The sequence below is a fragment of the Triticum dicoccoides genome, chromosome 5B (assembly GCF_002162155.2).
Source record: "Triticum dicoccoides isolate Atlit2015 ecotype Zavitan chromosome 5B, WEW_v2.0, whole genome shotgun sequence".
Classification (NCBI taxonomy): domain Eukaryota; kingdom Viridiplantae; phylum Streptophyta; class Magnoliopsida; order Poales; family Poaceae; genus Triticum; species Triticum dicoccoides.
This window is the reverse complement of record NC_041389.1, coordinates 661839167-661856038: the sequence shown is the minus strand read 5'-3', so window position 1 is coordinate 661856038 and position 16872 is coordinate 661839167. Positions and strand designations below refer to the sequence as shown.

General features: G+C 40.5%; 1 protein-coding gene across 1 annotated transcript; it reads left to right on the top strand.

Moving 5' to 3' along the window:
* Positions 1–1691: 1691 nt before the first annotated feature.
* On the top strand, positions 1692–16644 carry LOC119312435 (probable DNA gyrase subunit A, chloroplastic/mitochondrial). Its single transcript, XM_037588160.1, has 27 exons — positions 1692–2065; positions 3094–3163; positions 4593–4658; positions 5168–5269; positions 5355–5399; positions 5513–5611; positions 5725–5811; positions 6946–7016; positions 7103–7211; positions 7337–7399; positions 7607–7672; positions 7806–7894; positions 9226–9274; positions 9627–9713; positions 9784–9877; positions 10698–10768; positions 10859–10948; positions 12917–13042; positions 13166–13323; positions 13701–13782; positions 13867–14031; positions 14126–14227; positions 14996–15120; positions 15427–15547; positions 15777–15828; positions 15921–16020; positions 16201–16644. The coding sequence occupies exons 1-27, from the start codon at positions 1692–1694 to the stop codon at positions 16292–16294; spliced, it is 2757 nt and encodes a 918-aa protein (XP_037444057.1). The 3' UTR covers positions 16295–16644.
* Positions 16645–16872: the final 228 nt, after the last annotated feature.

Genomic DNA, 16872 nt, shown 5'->3' with positions numbered 1-16872 from the left:
TAAGCTTGATGATCTGAAAAAATTAAAGCTGACAAAACCGTTAGTGCATGTAGCACCAGAGCATAATACCATGGTTTGAAATTTCCCCCGGTGGGGTCTGTTAAGATCAATGTGGATGGTGGAATCTCCAGGTCTGGGAATACTGGTGTGGTTGCCAGTTGCCATGGTATGCAAAGGTGAACAATGCCTTTGCTTGTCTGCTTCTGCTCTTGTCTTGCCAGGGGTCATTGATCCATCCACTCTGGAGGCAATGGGCCTTGCGTTGGCATTGGATCTTAACCTCCGGAGACTACACATTTGTTTCAAAGTGTGAGACAGCCATCAAGCAGGGGGAAACATGAAGTTGTGATAAGAGAAATTTTAGCATCCATATCCTTTTTCACTATCAATAATTTCATCCATAAAAAGGCTCAAATTACGAACCCGTTTGCATCTACTCTAGACCAGGGGAGAAACACATGGCTTGGCCTCCTCATGATACTCTTTGTATTCCGATGATTATTATTCAATAAAATCTAGTGGATTATGCTTAAAATACGACGATAGGCGGAACGAAGCGACGCAGAAAGAAATGACTCGCTACACATGAAAAATATGGACTAAGAATAAATGGATGAATAGTAGTACTATATATACATTTCTTGCAAAAAAAAAGAACGTTGTTAACACACGGTAGAATCTAGACAATTTGTGCACGAGACAACACATAAAGCCATCCATGCATAGAGGAAAACTGACTATAACTGTTCGATCCTCCATCGTCCACAGCTCGTCCAAACGAAGTCGTGGTTTCACAAGAAAAAAAGTAGTATTATACCATATGATTTTTTTTGCATGCTCACCTTTTTCCTGGGTGCATGGTGTAAGCCGTCTTCAGGTGTCACGGACCCCCTCATTGCGGAGGCTCTGGCACTTAAAGAAGGAGTGAGATTTGCAACACTACGAGGCTACACGCATGTGATCATGGAGACCGACTGTCTAGAGGCAGTTAACCTCTGGAACTCTCGCTACATCGACCGGTTGGTGATAGCACCTATTTTCTCTGAAATTGGAGAGCTAGCTCTTAGTTTTATTTCTTTCAATATTCAACATGTAATAAGATCAGCAAACAGTCCTGCACATTTGTGTGCTATGCGTGGTACTACGCTTAATGTGACTGAGAGCTGGTTAGATACTACCCCTAGCTTCCTGATTAGCAACCTTCTGGTTGACTGCTCAACGAATGCTTTTGTTGAATAAAGCTCTCTGAAGTTCCCCGAAAAAAGAAAGGCTCTTGTCTCTAAATTTTGGCCGTCGTGTGTATTCGTGCACCCACACGGGCGAGACATCGGGCCCGTGAGCGTGGTTTCCCTTTGAAAAACCTAGGGGAGGCTTCCTCGCAGGCTCGGAGCAGCGCAGCGAGGAAGGTCAGCCGTCGGATCAAGCTCGGGCAGTGACCCCCGTCCATTTGTATCTCTCGCCCCGAGGCCCCGAGCATTCCGCCTCCTGTCATCCACCACGCCCACCCGATTCCATCTCCCTCCTGTTTATTTCCCCTTCCCCTCTGGCCCTCTCCCCACCCCACCCCAATCCAAAACCAAAACCCTCGCAAAACCCACCCCTCCTCCTCCCCTCCGCCATTTCCACCCCCTTCCAATGCCGCGGCAGCAGTAGGCCCCGCCCCGCCGCCGCGCCCTCCCCCTCCTCCCGCGATGGCCCTCTCCCGCGCCGCGGCGCTCCGCCTCCCGCTCCCGCGCCTCCTCCGCGGGCCCTCCGCCTCCCTCATCGCCGCCGCCGGGGCCGCCTCCCGCCGCCGCGCCGCCGCGGGGCCCGCGCCCGCCCTCCGCTTCCTCTGCGCCGCCCCCTCCCCCTCCTCCTCGCGCTCCGGGAAGTCCGTCCCCCGCGCGCGCCGCCGCGACGGCGACAACGACGGGGATGGGGCCGCCGTGACCAAGGAGCGGATTGTGCAGGTGGAGCTCCACAAGGAGGCCACCGACGCGTACATGTCTTACGCCATGTCCGTGCTGCTCGGCCGCGCCCTCCCCGACGTCCGCGACGGGCTCAAGCCGGTGCACCGCCGGATACTGTGAGTCCTCCCCTCTCGTTTATTTACCCCAGCTTGCTCGGTGCGCGCTTTCGCTTGTCGGATTAGAGGCTTCGCTGGATTTACATGTTCACCACCAAGTAATTTCGGTCGATTGGGGCTTGGGTGTGCTTCAGCTTGTTTAGGAGCTAGGTTGAAGCTGGTTCGTTTGCAGCTCGGTCGTCTAACTCGTTCACAAGCGACACCTGATTGCCTTACCATCTCGTTAGTCCATACTACTTTGCAAACAATTGGTGTAAGTTTTTTGGAGAGGGTTTGGTTTTGCCACATGCTTGTAGACTGCAGGGTCTGGAAGTATGCAGGAACGACCTCTAGTGGTAAACCAATAATGGTTGAGCTCTCCAATGGGTTTGAAAAAGAAGTATGAATTGTGCATAGTTTGTGATCAGAGAGTACGTCACAATATATACTGTATTGTGAATGGTTCTGGGTTGTTTTTTCTTACTTTGTTCATGTGTCGGATCGCTGTGGGTGTGTTCATTGCTGAATGCAGTCAGATTAGGATTTTGTCCCCATCTCTTTGTAAGAGTAGCCTTGATGGCCGTTTTGGCAATACTAGCCTGTCTAATAAGTCATATCAGTTTGAAGAAAAACAAATTGATGTTTTCTTAATAAATGTTATTAATGTTCTGTTGCTCACCCTTAGATTGTTGTTGAGTTAAGCAATCAAGATGTTACCATTAGTTACCAGATAACTTTGTACGTTGTAGCTGCCTGGAGATGCTTATCTTTTGTCAAACTGCTCCCATTGCAGTGAATGTATAGTAAAACAGCTGTTGTGCCTGAATCTGTCTCTTGAGCTAATCTACATTCTGAAGTATCTTAGGTTTACATGGCATCTGAATTCTTACTCTGAAGCAGTACTGGACGATCATATGAGTATTCTTCCATTTCTGAAGTTATCTGTATGACTAGTGTTATGCTAGCACATTTTGCAGATTAGTTTCATTCTAGTATTGTTATTAACCTTGCTCCAACCCATCTGGGTGATATCCTCATTTTCTCTGCAGCTATGCAATGCATGAAATGGGCCTTGCATCTCGTAAGCCATACAGAAAATGTGCCAGAGTCGTTGGTGAGGTATGCATGAAGGAACTCTGGTGTCATTGGTGATTTGAAGCATATATTCCCCTCCTGCTGTACCATGCTGTTGGTTTGTTTTACTTTGCTGTTGCACATAAGACTTTGTATTGTGCAAATAATACGCTCACTCTTACAGCTCCTCTGAGGCCATTAGAGGTCAGCCCAAGCTGATATGACCAGGATCTAAAAAAAACTGAAAACTAAGTACCTTAGTTTCATTCATGAAAGAGAGTCAAATATCTTCCAATTTCAGAATAGATCTGTAGATCATTTTTTTTGCTTTGCTACTATTGTGGAGATGGCTTAAAAGGCTTTTGTTTCTTTGGTGTCTCGGTGTGATAGCACTTGGATAGGAGAAGTGTGCATTACCTGTGTAATCAAGCATTTTGTGTTGATAACAGTGTTGCAGTTGCACCACGTAATGGGGTCATGAATTAGTTGACTTAGTTATACTGCATGGAGTTCAAAAATGGAAATGGTGGCACTATATTGGGTTTACATGTTAATCCACCGTGATTTTATAGAATGTCTTAAGTGTGTCCACATGGATAAATGGCAACTGCACACCCCAAACCATGTTTTTCCCTCATAAGTAGAAACACTAACATGTACATTAGAACCATTGAATCATCAGGAATACAGTCCCCTCCCTCCCTAGTATGGCTTCCCTAGTATTTGGATGCGGTGGACACGCTATAATGGTGATTTTTCCCATTTAACATCAGTATCCAGCAAAGCACTTTCCAAATAATCGCTCTCTCAAATAGTAAATTCATTTTCATGCTGTGCGTGAAGTTTTCGAGACTCCGCTCTATCAAAGAAGCAATTTGTTGCAGTTATTGTGGTATGACTGTAAGCTAATAGGTGTTCTTTTCTTTGTTCAATTGCATCTTCATGGCGAACAAACTATTTGCTTCTGGGCTTCTAGGGTATCATATAACAGCAGCAATAACCATTAAACCAATACACTAAAAGTGTTTTGTTTTGGAGCAGGCACATTTTGTTATACCATTGTGATCATATTTTCAGTTTATTTTGCACCACTTATTTTGCTACAGAATTGGTGGTCTCAAAACTGCATATCATGTTTGTCTAGCCTGCCCATGGATTTGGAGTTATCTAGTTAACTTTGCATATATCGGCTCACCTATCTAGTTCCTTACCCTTAGAGGCAGGACCAAAAAATTTATAATCACCTAGGCTGAGTTGTGAATGAGTTGCTACTTGCCTCATTTGACATAGTTACAATGATAAATTGGAAAGTTTCAGGTTGTAAATAAATCAGCAAAAATGTTATATATGTTGATGGATAATGCCAGAGCAGCATTACCTCTTTTGATAACATTTTTTAACGATATTGTGCTTTTCGGGTAATGCCTTTCTGCCTATTAGGTGTACGGACGTGAACTTTTCATATTTCTTGCAGGTACTCGGTAAATTCCATCCTCATGGAGATTCAGCCGTCTATGAAACTTTAGTGCGAATGGCTCAGGTAACATTACTGTGTAGATGTTATTTTTAAGGCCAGGTGGTGTCATGACATTTGACAGGTCATCTGTTTAAGTTTGTTTATCTGTCTACGTATTCCATGAAAGAATGCCATACAATGTAAATTTGTGCACTTCACCAGACCTATTCCCCTTTTGGGTGGGTGACGATGAGCAGATGCTGATTGATCCTCATTTAAACTTGGGTACTTGCATTATATGTCAATTTAGATAGCCATGACCAGAAACAGAGTTTAGTGACTGGACAACCTCTGTAAACTATATTGCAGTAGTATTAATTAATTAATATGAAAATAGTACTGACAATTCAGTTCATGTTAGGCAGATACCTGAATATTTCAAATTGTACGTACTAATTTTTGCATGTAGAATTTCTATATCTATCACATCTCTCCAATTTAAAACCAAGCTACACTCGTGAAGCTGCATCACATATGTCAAATTTGCTTATTTCATTTTAGCTGAAGAGCCTTTTCTGTATGCAATCTTGCAGGACTTTTCAATGAGGTACCCACTTGTTCAAGGACATGGTAACTTTGGTTCAATAGATTCCGATCCTCCCGCTGCAATGCGATACACAGAGTGCCGCTTGGATGTAGGTTTTGGTTCACTTCAATTTTTTTAAGCGAGCTGACTTTTTCACCAACTGAAGTCTCACGGCCCCTCTTGTTATTTTGCAGCCATTAACAGAAGCCATGTTCCTGACTGATTTGGAGCTGAATACAGTAAATCTTTGCGCTTCAGTTCTTATGTATTTCTCTTTGTGTGTGCATGCACATGTTTATGTGGATGTTCCTTTTTCCTACCTATTTCATGCTACTTGTTTGCCATTGGACAGGTTGACTACATTCCGAACTTTGATAATTCACAGAAAGAACCATCTCTGTTGCCAGCTCGTGTTCCATCACTACTGTTGAATGGATCTTCTGGAATTGCAGTATGAGCTCTTTTATAAGCTTATTAAGAAGAGTTCAGCTCATTCTGGCACCTATTTATGCTAAAAAGAGATGTGATGTTCTGGATATGATTTTTTATGCGGTATTATCTCAGGTTGGAATGGCGACAAATATCCCTCCCCACAATCTGGGAGAACTTGTTGATGCGCTCTCTGCTATAATTCAAAACCCTGATGCTACGGTAAGTATTCTATCATTATCTCCTTTTCGATCAATCGATCTTTGTTTGTTAATTGCATCGTAACACATAGCATGATGAATCCATAAATAACCAGTTGTTGGTCGCTGGTGGCACATTTGGTTAAAGCACTCAGGTGATGCCTGGTAGGCCTTTAGTGATAGAATTTGTCAATGCATGTTCATATAAATCAAGGGAAAAGTGCATGCTGCCCTTTTCTGATATATGGTCAATTGGTCATGCACAGTTATATATGGTCATGCTGCACTTCTCTGATCATGACCAAAGCTTTGGAAGTACAATTGCAATGCTAGTTGCTTAGCCTTCATTCTTTTGTGCTAAAACTACGTGGAAGACACTAGGGCCAGGATACTAGTACTCCCTCCGTCCCATAATATAAGATCATTTTTCAAGCTATGTTGTGGGACGGAGGGAGTATAAGGCAATTGCCCAGCCGAAACTTGCTGATGTAGCATGTCAGGTCTGTTGGCCAATTATAAGTGCTGCCATGCTGGTCTTGGATTGTGTCTGGGAAGCCTTCCGAATGATTGCCCTTAGTAGCAGAATGTTGAAATAGCTTCTTTGGCCGAACTGAAATGTATAATTTACGCATTCACACATCTGAGCTGTAGAAGCAACGCCACTAAATTGTTACGTACTCCCTCCGTTCCATATTAGTTGTTGCTCAAACGGATGTATCACTGTTTCGGTGACAACTAATATGGAACGGAGGGAGTATTTGTTAAGTAGCTGCTACTCTTTCTCTTAAGCAGAACAAGTGGACAACAATCTCTGCGGGCAAACTCTTGTAGTTGTTTGTTTTACTTAAGGCATAGTGAATCAATCTAATTGTCTAAAAGAAAAGGGCAGCATGCAAGTGTACTGTGCTCAATAATTGTCTGATTTTCTCTTAATAAAAAGTACATGTGCATCATTTGCATGTTCTCTAAAGAAAATATTCTCAAAACATTGGCATTGGTGTAGTCATACTAGGATAAATTCTTAGGTTCACAGCAGTTGACTGTTGCTCTTAAATGGATTTCTCTAGTTCTGTTCACTTCCAAGTCTTCTACTCCTTCTGCTTCTACATTTTATTGATTCTCATTATCTTGATTGTGATTCTCTGTTGTATGCAAGCTCCAAGAACTACTGGAATACATGCCTGGTCCTGACTTTCCTACAGGAGGGATACTCATGGGAAATGATGGGTACTGGATTCATATTTCATTGCTCTTGTTTCCCTTTACCATACACTAAGGTGTTATATTCTGCATTTCTTTTTCTGCTTGCATAGTATTTTGGAGGCCTATAGAACTGGGCGTGGTCGAATTGTGATGAGAGGCAAAACCGTCATGGAAACAATTGATGAGAAAACCAAGCGCACGGCTATCATAATTAATGAGGTTTGATTCCTGTTAGTATTTTCAGAGCAATGCCTTTTTGGCAGTCCATATTACCTTGTAATCAAGTTACCTTGTAACCAAGTGAACATATTTTACAATTTGTAATTCTTTATCCTTATGTGCAGGTTCCGTACCAGACAAATAAATCTACTCTAGTCCAAAGGATAGCTGAGCTTGTTGAAGACAAGGTAACTTCATTTGGGACATAATTAGTTGCATTTCTCCTGTATCAGGAATACTATTTTTTATTATTTGTGTAGCCTTTTGGTATTTGGGTTTATCCATAAAAAAACAGGACGTAAGTTAGCTGGTTGGCTGTAACATAAGCTTAATTTGAATTCTGTCATTGATACCACCACTGTGAACCACCAACCCATTTTCGTTACTAAGTGCAGGTGTTAGAAGGCATCAGTGATATTCGGGATGAAAGCGACCGTGCTGGAATGCGTGTAGTTATCGAGGTTTGTACTATCATCTTTGACTTTATGTGCTGAGCTTATCTTTATCATTTAAGACTGAAATTACGGGTCCAAGGATATTAGTTGTCTTGTTGCTTATGTGGAATCCATTACCTTCTCTTTCATACCGTTCCAGGTGAAAAGAGGTGCAAATCCTGCCATTGTCCTGAACAACCTGTATCGTCATACAGCATTGCAGTCTAGTTTTAGCTGCAACATGGTAGCGTAAGTAATCATTTATATAGTTGTATGATTTTCTTTTGTTTGGTCATGTGTTCTAGGGTAAAAGCAAAACTGTAAATTGTTCACATGGTGCATAGTATTTGCTCTTCATTTTCTTTTCTGATGTTGTTCCTTTGCCAAATTATCTTAGATGCGAGTTCACATTAATAGGAATATGAATTGTTTTACCTCGGTTCGACTTCCCCAGTATTGTTTACTTCATTAAATATTCTTAAATGTTCGGACTATTTTAAGGCACTTCCTCAATATTTATGTCAACCAGCTGCATTATGCACTGTTATAAGAAAATATATGGTACATATGCTTGACTGTTAAATTTGATAGCAAATATTTATCTTTGCATCATAATACCAGTCCATTCTAGGATAACAAGTATACATGAAGCTAGAAAAATATTGAAATGCCATAGTTAAGTGTATCTGCTGCAAATATCAAAAATAGAATTGACAGGGAGACTATCAATCATGTTTCACCCTTAGCCACTAGAAGCATCCATTGACCCATACCATGCAGTAACTTATTTGCAAAAAATACAATCTCATATGGAGAACTGGATGCCATGTTTGATGCAATACACATGTCAAACGTGATACTTACCAGCACGACTAAAATAATTGGCAGAATTGTTTATTTGATGTAACAACAGCTATTTAAGGCCTTATGTGAAGCTCCTGCGAAGAAGATTACCTTACATCAAGCTATGCATGCGTCCCTGTATGCAGGCAATCTGATGAGCCAGATAAATATTTAAGATCTCGGTTGACGTGTTTGAGCTCTTTATTTTAAAGAAATACTATTATGGTTATCTGTACCATATAAATCACATTTTAGGTTCGGATGCTCCCATTCAAAACCTTTAATCCAATTTATTAAATATACATCCAGTGGTTGTGGACTAATGTACCCTACCCTAATCTCTCCTGTACTTTTAAGTTCTTTATTGTCGTTATTGCCTCCTAATTACACTCTAAATAAAAAATGTTGCTATTTGTTTAATAAAAAATGTCCATTTCTGACTCTCAAGACGTGCATGTTATCTATACTGGCCTTTCTTAAAAGTGTGCACAAACATGTTTTGATAATTCTTTTCCACACCAAAGTTTCAAGATAAGAACATGTAAAAATTGGTAAGTATACATGTAAATTATAAGAGGTTTTTTTTTCATGCTTTGATTATGTTAATCAAACGTGCATTGTCCGTGCATGGTTGCCATACTATCTACAATTTGTATCTATGTCATTGCATTTTTAAACAGTAACTAACTTGACCTGTCTTCAGTTCTTACATCTGTTTTTTTCCTTGACTTGTTCAGTATTCTTGATGGGCATCCAAAACTGATGGGACTGAAGGAAATTCTTCAGGTGCTGTGATGTTCACCCTATCCTGTCCATTCCCATTCCATGTCATGTTCAATGAAGTTAATGTTTCTGTATGTCATGTCCACTAGAAAATATGTGTTGATTCTATCTGAAGTTGCAAATGCTAGTATGCTATACTGTATACCATGACATTAAGTAACTAACTGTTGGACAATAATTAACCTTCAGTAGTTTATCTTTGAGGAAAAGCTTTCAGGAGATACATTCAGCAATTGTAGTTACTGCGCATGCACACTCCAAGATTATGATTGATTACTAGGATACATGATCTAGCAGTTTATGTCCTTTTGAACTTCAGGCCTAACTTCCCATTGAAATCCTGATTGTGCTCTAGGCGTTCCTTGACTTCAGATGCTCTGTTATTGAAAGGCGTGCAAAGTTTAAGCTTTCACAAGCTCTAGAAAGAAAGCATATTGTGGAGGTAACTCATTTGGATATTCTGCCTTGTTTGGACAACAAAAGGTCGATGGTTAATTTGCTTAGTCCTGCAGGGCATTGTCATTGGTCTTGACAATTTAGATGCTGTAATTCAAGTGATAAGAGAAACATCAAATCACACCGTGGCAAAGGAAGCTTTAGCAAAAGGTAACGTTTTCTAGTTCAATTTTATCGGTTTTATTTCATTTAGTCATAATGTTGATCTTTCCATGAGGTAAAATCTAGAAATTGTTCAATGCTGTGACTCACACTAGCTCCTATTTTCTGTTCTTCTCACCTTAGCTCTACAGTTCTACAACAGTTCCATTAAAAATACCTGGTTGAGTGCTTTTTAGTTGTTATCTTTAACTCACAGGATTCACAGCTATAATGTGGCCAAGCTTAAGCAAACATAGTTGCATGTTGCATTTGTTATCCAACTTCTCCTAGAGATTCCATTGCAGAAACTGGTGTTCAGGCTATAACTGGCTGTGGCAAATTATAATGCAGCCGAATGCTGTACAGTTATTCCTGCATCATGCAAATTTGCAGTACAAGGGCACTAGTATGGACATGTTTTTGTTCAATATTTTCCTTGATTAATTTTGTTACTGGAACTCAAGAATGAAGATTTGATTTTGAGTTCTGCACATAACTAACACTAGCTCCACTGTATTCTTATCCTTCCAATTTTTCCATGCTGGTTAATGTTGAAGTGTATATGTGGATTGCCTAGCCCTTTCCATCAGTTCGGACTTTTGGTTGCATTGGCTAGTGCATGATGCTTAACAGTTAACACTGGTTTTGTTTTCAAAGTACCATGAGCGATTATATTAAGAAGAGCAATCAACTATGTGAATGGTTTCTTCATGTATTGACCACATTAACATCCATTATTACAAAGTAGTGACGTCAAATAACGTGCTGATTGATTGACTATATATGCTTTTGGCAGATCTGTATGTTTTACCCTGAATTACATTTGCAGAATATGGTCTATCTGAGAAGCAAGCAGAAGCACTTTTGGACATTACACTTAGGAAACTTACTTCCCTTGAGGTTGCCATTTATAGATTCCATTTGTCTCACAATTAAATCAAAATTATTTACCTATTTGGAGAAATCTGAATGGACCTCTGTTTGTTGCAGCGGAAGAAGTTTATTGATGAAGCTAATTCATTGTCGGAGAGCATTTCAAAGTTAAATGAGCTCCTGTCAAGCAAGAAACTTATGTTTCAGGTTCGTCATTTTAAGCTCTTCATCTATTCTGCTTGTTCTATATTTATCTGGCATTATATCCTGTTATCTTCTGAGCTCTATGAACTATTTTCTTGATATAGGAAAAGTATTAACAATATACCTAAAAATCTAATTCTCTTCAGTTTTGTTGGTAAAGAATATCAATGCTAAGTGTTAACATGTGAGAACATGAAAACCTGGTGATAAAACTGGTCATTTTCCTGTCATTTCGCTTGACTTTCTGTGTCCCTTGCTTTCTCATCTCCTATGTCTCTAACTTCTGATTCCTAGATATATCCAAAGGTACTTTTTCAAGGGGTACCCATGTTAGTTTCATCAAATAAATAGCATGACAGGCCAAATATCACCTTGCTTTGTCAGGAGTCACTGATGTATGTACTCCCTCCGTTCTGATTTACTCAGTCGTGGTTTTAGTTCAAATTTGAACTAAAACCACGACTGAGTAAATCAGAACGGAGGGAGTATGATCCATGTGATGGTGCCTTCCTGCCATGCTATTACCTCAGTTGCTAAGAATACAGTATAATTGTGATATCTAGGATGTCTGGTTTACTTTTGACCGGTTGAGCATTTTGTTTCCGTTTGCGGAGAATGAGAGAGTTTATTGATCAAACCAACATAAGAGTTATCACAATCAGAACCGATGCCCTCTGACATGCAGGAAGGAGCAGCATGAGTAAACAAATTAATAGTACCAACTCCAGATGCCAATCTAGCTATATCATGAACAACCTATTACACTCTCTCGAAACCTTGGACACACGAGCACCTGGCAGAAGAAGTAAAACAACCGTGGCCTCATTGCTTACCTGATGAATAACCAATCGATCATCCTTTGAGAAATTAGGGCTTGTATGACCGCCACACTGGACTCTGGCAATCGGCTAATGGCATAGATGCATAGTCGAAGGCCCTCCAGGCATGTGAGGACGTCCCCTAACTCTGCACTAGAACATGCTGGCAGAACATGCTATGCCGTTAAAACAACTTAAGCTCGTGAGTCCCAAATTACCATACCTGCACTCGAAGCACCATCAGTTTGGTTAAACAAGGTATCCACATTTCATTTTCACCCTCCCCTCTGGTGGGGATTTCCACTTAGGCTTGTCCAGGGAGTTCTGGCATGTGATACATTGTCCCAATTATTCTCCTGCCAGACCCTTCCCCTTTCATTGTTAAAACTTGATTTGTCCTGTTCTCAGTAACTTGTAGCTTATGAGAAGCGAAACTTTAGCCGTTACTGTATCTTGGCCATCTCCAGAGATTGAATTGTTCCGCAAATGCTGTGCTTACCAAAAGATGGAACTGTTCTGCAAATGCTATGCTCACCAAAACAGTATCAGAATTTCTGCCTTGTCGACTCACCGGCGCTAGCAAGCATGTTTAGCAGCCACTCCTTCTGTGTGCAAAACATCTTTCAGCAGAGAGACTCCAGGCCAAACTCATCTCAGCCCACAATGCTCTAGCCTCTTTGTAGCGGAGGAATATGTTCCTAACCTCCATGTGAACACCTTTACTTTCTGTGGCACTTTACAAGTCCAAACTGTTCCTAGCCTGTACTTTGCTCGAACCAGTTAAGAGCTTCTTTAATGACCTGAGCCTGGTGCATTGCCCCTCATAAACATCATACTATCATCTGCAAAAGGCAAATGAGAATTCCCTGTAGCTCTCCCAACAGTTTTTTAGCTACCAACCTCATCATGAATAGTATGAGAGAGTTCTAGCAACAAATAAGAACATGTATGGTGAAAGAGGGCCACCTTGTCGAGCATAGTTTGTGCAGATTCGAGCCACTGTACATTCAATACAACTGGTAGAAAATGCTTTCTAGGCTCTGTAGTTTCTTAACTGTTAATTAACTAGTGTCTGCACTGTTTTTTCCGCTGGGATAAATATCTTCTGATTGCACTCCCAGTTATTAACGCTTTTTTCTGATGGGTGTGTTAGCTTATCGAACAAGAAGCAGCTGATTTAAAGAGCAAATTTGCTACCCCACGACGTTCTTTCCTAGAAGATTCAGCAAACGGTGAAGTTGATGATATGGATGTTATTCCTAACGAAGAAATGCTTTTGGTAAGAAACACAAATATGTATTAATGTACCCTTATGGTCCTAGGTAGATTTTTGCTGAATCCATTTTCCTTTTCTTACTTGTGTTTGCACCTCTCTTAACCTGACAACATTTGGCACCTGAAGATTCTTAGCGAGAAAGGCTATCTTAAGCGGATGAATCCTAACACCTTCAATTTACAAAACCGGGGGACAATTGGAAAATCTGTTGGAAAGATGCGAACGAATGACAATATGTCGGATTTCATTGTCTGCCAAACACATGACCATGTTCTTTATTTCAGGTATGTGAACCCTTATTGGGAAAATTCCTCTTCTATTGGAATTGAACTGTTTCAGACAGGGCCTTCCTGTGTATGTGGGAAAGTGATTCATAACTTTTATATAGTGTTTTCAGTCAACTAGAATGTTCAACTGAGTCCCTTCAAGTTCATTCCATTACTATTGTTTACAGCTTGTCTGGAATAGTGACATTTGAATTGCCCTTCATAAGCTATGGCACTCTACCAATTAAATAATATCTTGAAAACCAAAATATACTCTTGAAATATGTTTTCACATTTGAAGCAGTTCACATGGCTTGCCTGAATTTAAAATTTAAGTTATGTTTCATTGTTTTGTTCTCTCATGTAACTGGATTATTGAACGATGTTTGATTCAGTGACAAGGGGATAGTATACTCTGAACGTGCTTATAAGATACCTGAATGCACAAGAGTTGCTGCTGGGACTCCATTAGTACAGGTACAGGGCTTGATAATATGCCATGCTAATGCAATCTAGTAGATGACAAACTGACCGACCATTACTTTGATTGTTCGTCTTCAGCTGCTCAATTTGTCTGATGGGGAGAGAATAACCTCCATTGTTCCTGTGAATAAATTTGTTGAAGACCAATATTTAGTGATGCTGACTGTTAACGGCTATATCAAGAAAGTTCCTCTTAATGCCTTCGCATCAATCAGGTCAACAGGAATCATTTCAATGCGCCTGGTATACTATCTCATGTGTCCGTGTTTCTTCTGAATAACGTACTTCTGGGTTATCTTGAATTTGTGATGTATCATTTATCATTTTAACATGTTAGGTTCCCGGCGACGAGCTCAAGTGGGTCCGTCTCTGTAGGGATGACGACCTTGTTGCTTTGGCTTCACAAAGCGGGATGGTTATAGTCAACACATGCAACAGGGTAGGTTGCAAAAATGCATCTCTGTGTATTGTATTTTTTGTGATTAACTGATGCTTGCGAAGTCGAATGCCCAATGGTGCAAGTGGAGAAAATGTTGACTGAACTGGTTTTCCATGTGATAGAAAGTTATATACTCCAAAATATAAGGTGTATCGATTTTCATGCAAGTCAAACTTGTGTATGTTTGACTGAGATTATAGAATAAAATATGAACGTCTACAATACAAAATAAATAAAATTATGAAAAATACTTTTCATGATGACAAATTTGGTACTCTAGATATCGATATTTTTATCTAAAAACTTGGTCAAACATGCACAGGTTTGACTTTTGAAAAACCTAATACACCTTATATTTTGGAACGGAGGGGGTATGACGAAAGAAATATTGGGGCTTATTTTGATTTCTCAAATCACATGTTCGCAGATATCTGATAAATGATTGAGCTGAGCATGCCATTGTTCAGAAATATCAGTTCAAATAATTTTATCTAAAGCCTATCACTAATTTCAGCAAGTATTATCTTTCTTGTGTTATGCTAGTGACTTTAAATGTTTCAGAAGTGACAAGCAATGATACTTGATTTAAGTTCGCTAGGAACTATGGATCAGATATTTCTTCTGTTCTTTTATTGTCTGTTTCTTGTTAGAAATGATATTTTGTCTCCTTCGGATTTGTTTGCCTGCTGCTTCATGTGTACCATTTTTTCTTTGCCAATTTACTGACATCTATTCTTTATATTTAATTATATTTGCTCTACATCCCAGCTTCGTCCGCATGGAAGAACTACAAGAGGTATGGGTGCAATGAGGCTAAAGGAAGATGACAAGATGGCAGCCATGGATATAATTCCATCCACAACCCATACAATGCCTGGAAAAACTGTCAGCAGGTAGTTTGGCACCAATTTTTTTGAATTTTTAAAATCAGCTCGTAATTAGCAAGACCAGATGGATGAAGTTCATCAAAATTTAACAGTTCAGTAAAATACGAAGGAAGAAAATTTGTTCTTTTGAGAAATCCAATGCATTGATGATAGGTGAATTGTATTCAGTTTAGTTTCAATGCATTTAAAAAGTATCCTCTTTGACAAATGCTTTTTGATGCCAGTGGTTTGTGCAACATTGCAGTCTGAACTGCCCTTCGGCTACTGCCCAATCACTGACCAAATTATCTTTGAACTATTTATGCATTCCAGGGTCAGAGACTTGAGTCCTCCATGGCTGCTCTTCATAGCTGAAAATGGTTATGGGAAGCGTGTGCCCCTAAATGCTTTCCGTCAATCAAGCTTCAATAGAGTAGGCTTGCGAGGCTACAAGGTATAGTAAAGTTTCTGATTTACCGTGTTCAGCGAATCGTTTTGTCTAGAGTACCTCATATTGAATAAAACGTGAAGTACACCTTGGAACTTGTAGCTTCTGTTGTCACTGAAATTTGTCACGCATAAAAGATTCAAGTACATTTAACCTGAAAATAACCTTCAGATGGTTACATCATTCATCTGAGCTTCATGGAGTTGTTGATAGTATATGCTATTTTGGCTTGCAGCTTCCAGAAGATTGCCGCTTAGCTGCTGTGTTTGTCGTTGGGGAACCGACTGGTAACTTCTGCTGCAGTCCTTTTTTGTTTCCTAACGACAGATAAGCTTTGTTTTAACATGTTGATTTTTTGTGTGTACAAATCAAATGACAGATGACGATGCAAGTGAGGAGCAGGTTGTTTTAGTTAGCCATGGTGGCACTGTAAACAGAATCAAGGTCAAAGATATATCCATCCAGGGTCGTGCGGCAAAGTAATATTCTCTCTGTAGTATTCAAGTTCTTCTCGCATTCCCTTAAAGGTCTATTGTCAAATGCCACATCTAGTTGTGTTTACCTCATGCACGTTTTAGATCACTAAATCACAGACCTCTAGTTGTGTTTACCTCATGCTTGTACACTCGACACTAATTGCTCTGCTTGGTGTGCCACAGGGGAGTAATTCTGATGAGGCTGGAGCATGCTGGGAAGATCCAGTCAGCTTCACTGATATCAGCCACAGCCACGGAAGAGATCTTGGAAGATTGATTCAGCTTACGTTACAAGAAGGAAGAAGTAGATTCTGCTGGTTGGTGTTGCATTCCAAGCTGGGGAGAGCTGCAAATTTTGTTATGTTGGGTGGCTCATGCTGTTCTCCAGTAGAAGCTAGGAATGACGCTGGTTTGACGCTGATTCGGCGGGGTAGAAGAGTAGAGCTCTGGTTGCCATTAACGTGTGTCTAGAAACTGATGTACTCATCATGCCATTAGCAGTCGATGTAAATCTTGCACGCTGGGTTGCAAAATTTGCTTCTCTGGTCAGAGACTTCTCTGGTCAGAGAGACCCCTTCTGTTATCAGTGCTCTAATCCCACTTGGCCAGTGATGCCTTTTTTTTGGAGGTGGAACACCTAGCATTCCATTAAGTGGTGGTATCGTCGGCCGCAGCATAGTTTGACATGAGGAGATAGGTTGGAAGTCACGCAGAAATGGCCTTCCACCACAGCCCTAGCACCTTGACTAGCCAGCAAATGTTAGATCCAAATCTTGTTTCAGAGCAGACAGTCCGTGGCTAAGAAGACTACCCATTCCAAAATCTTTGACAGGTGTGTGGGGTAACTTTCCCGCT

Excerpts from the sequence above, each read along its gene's own strand:
- LOC119312435 (XM_037588160.1), top strand. The coding sequence starts at position 1,692 with ATGGCCCTCTCCCGCGCCGCGGCGCTCCGCCTCCCGCTCCCGCGCCTC. Across the intron at positions 14,032-14,125 it reads GAATCATTTCAATGCGCCTG|GTTCCCGGCGACGAGCTCAA; the intron begins GTATACTATCTC and ends TTAACATGTTAG. Across the intron at positions 15,829-15,920 it reads TGTCGTTGGGGAACCGACTG|ATGACGATGCAAGTGAGGAG; the intron begins GTAACTTCTGCT and ends ATCAAATGACAG.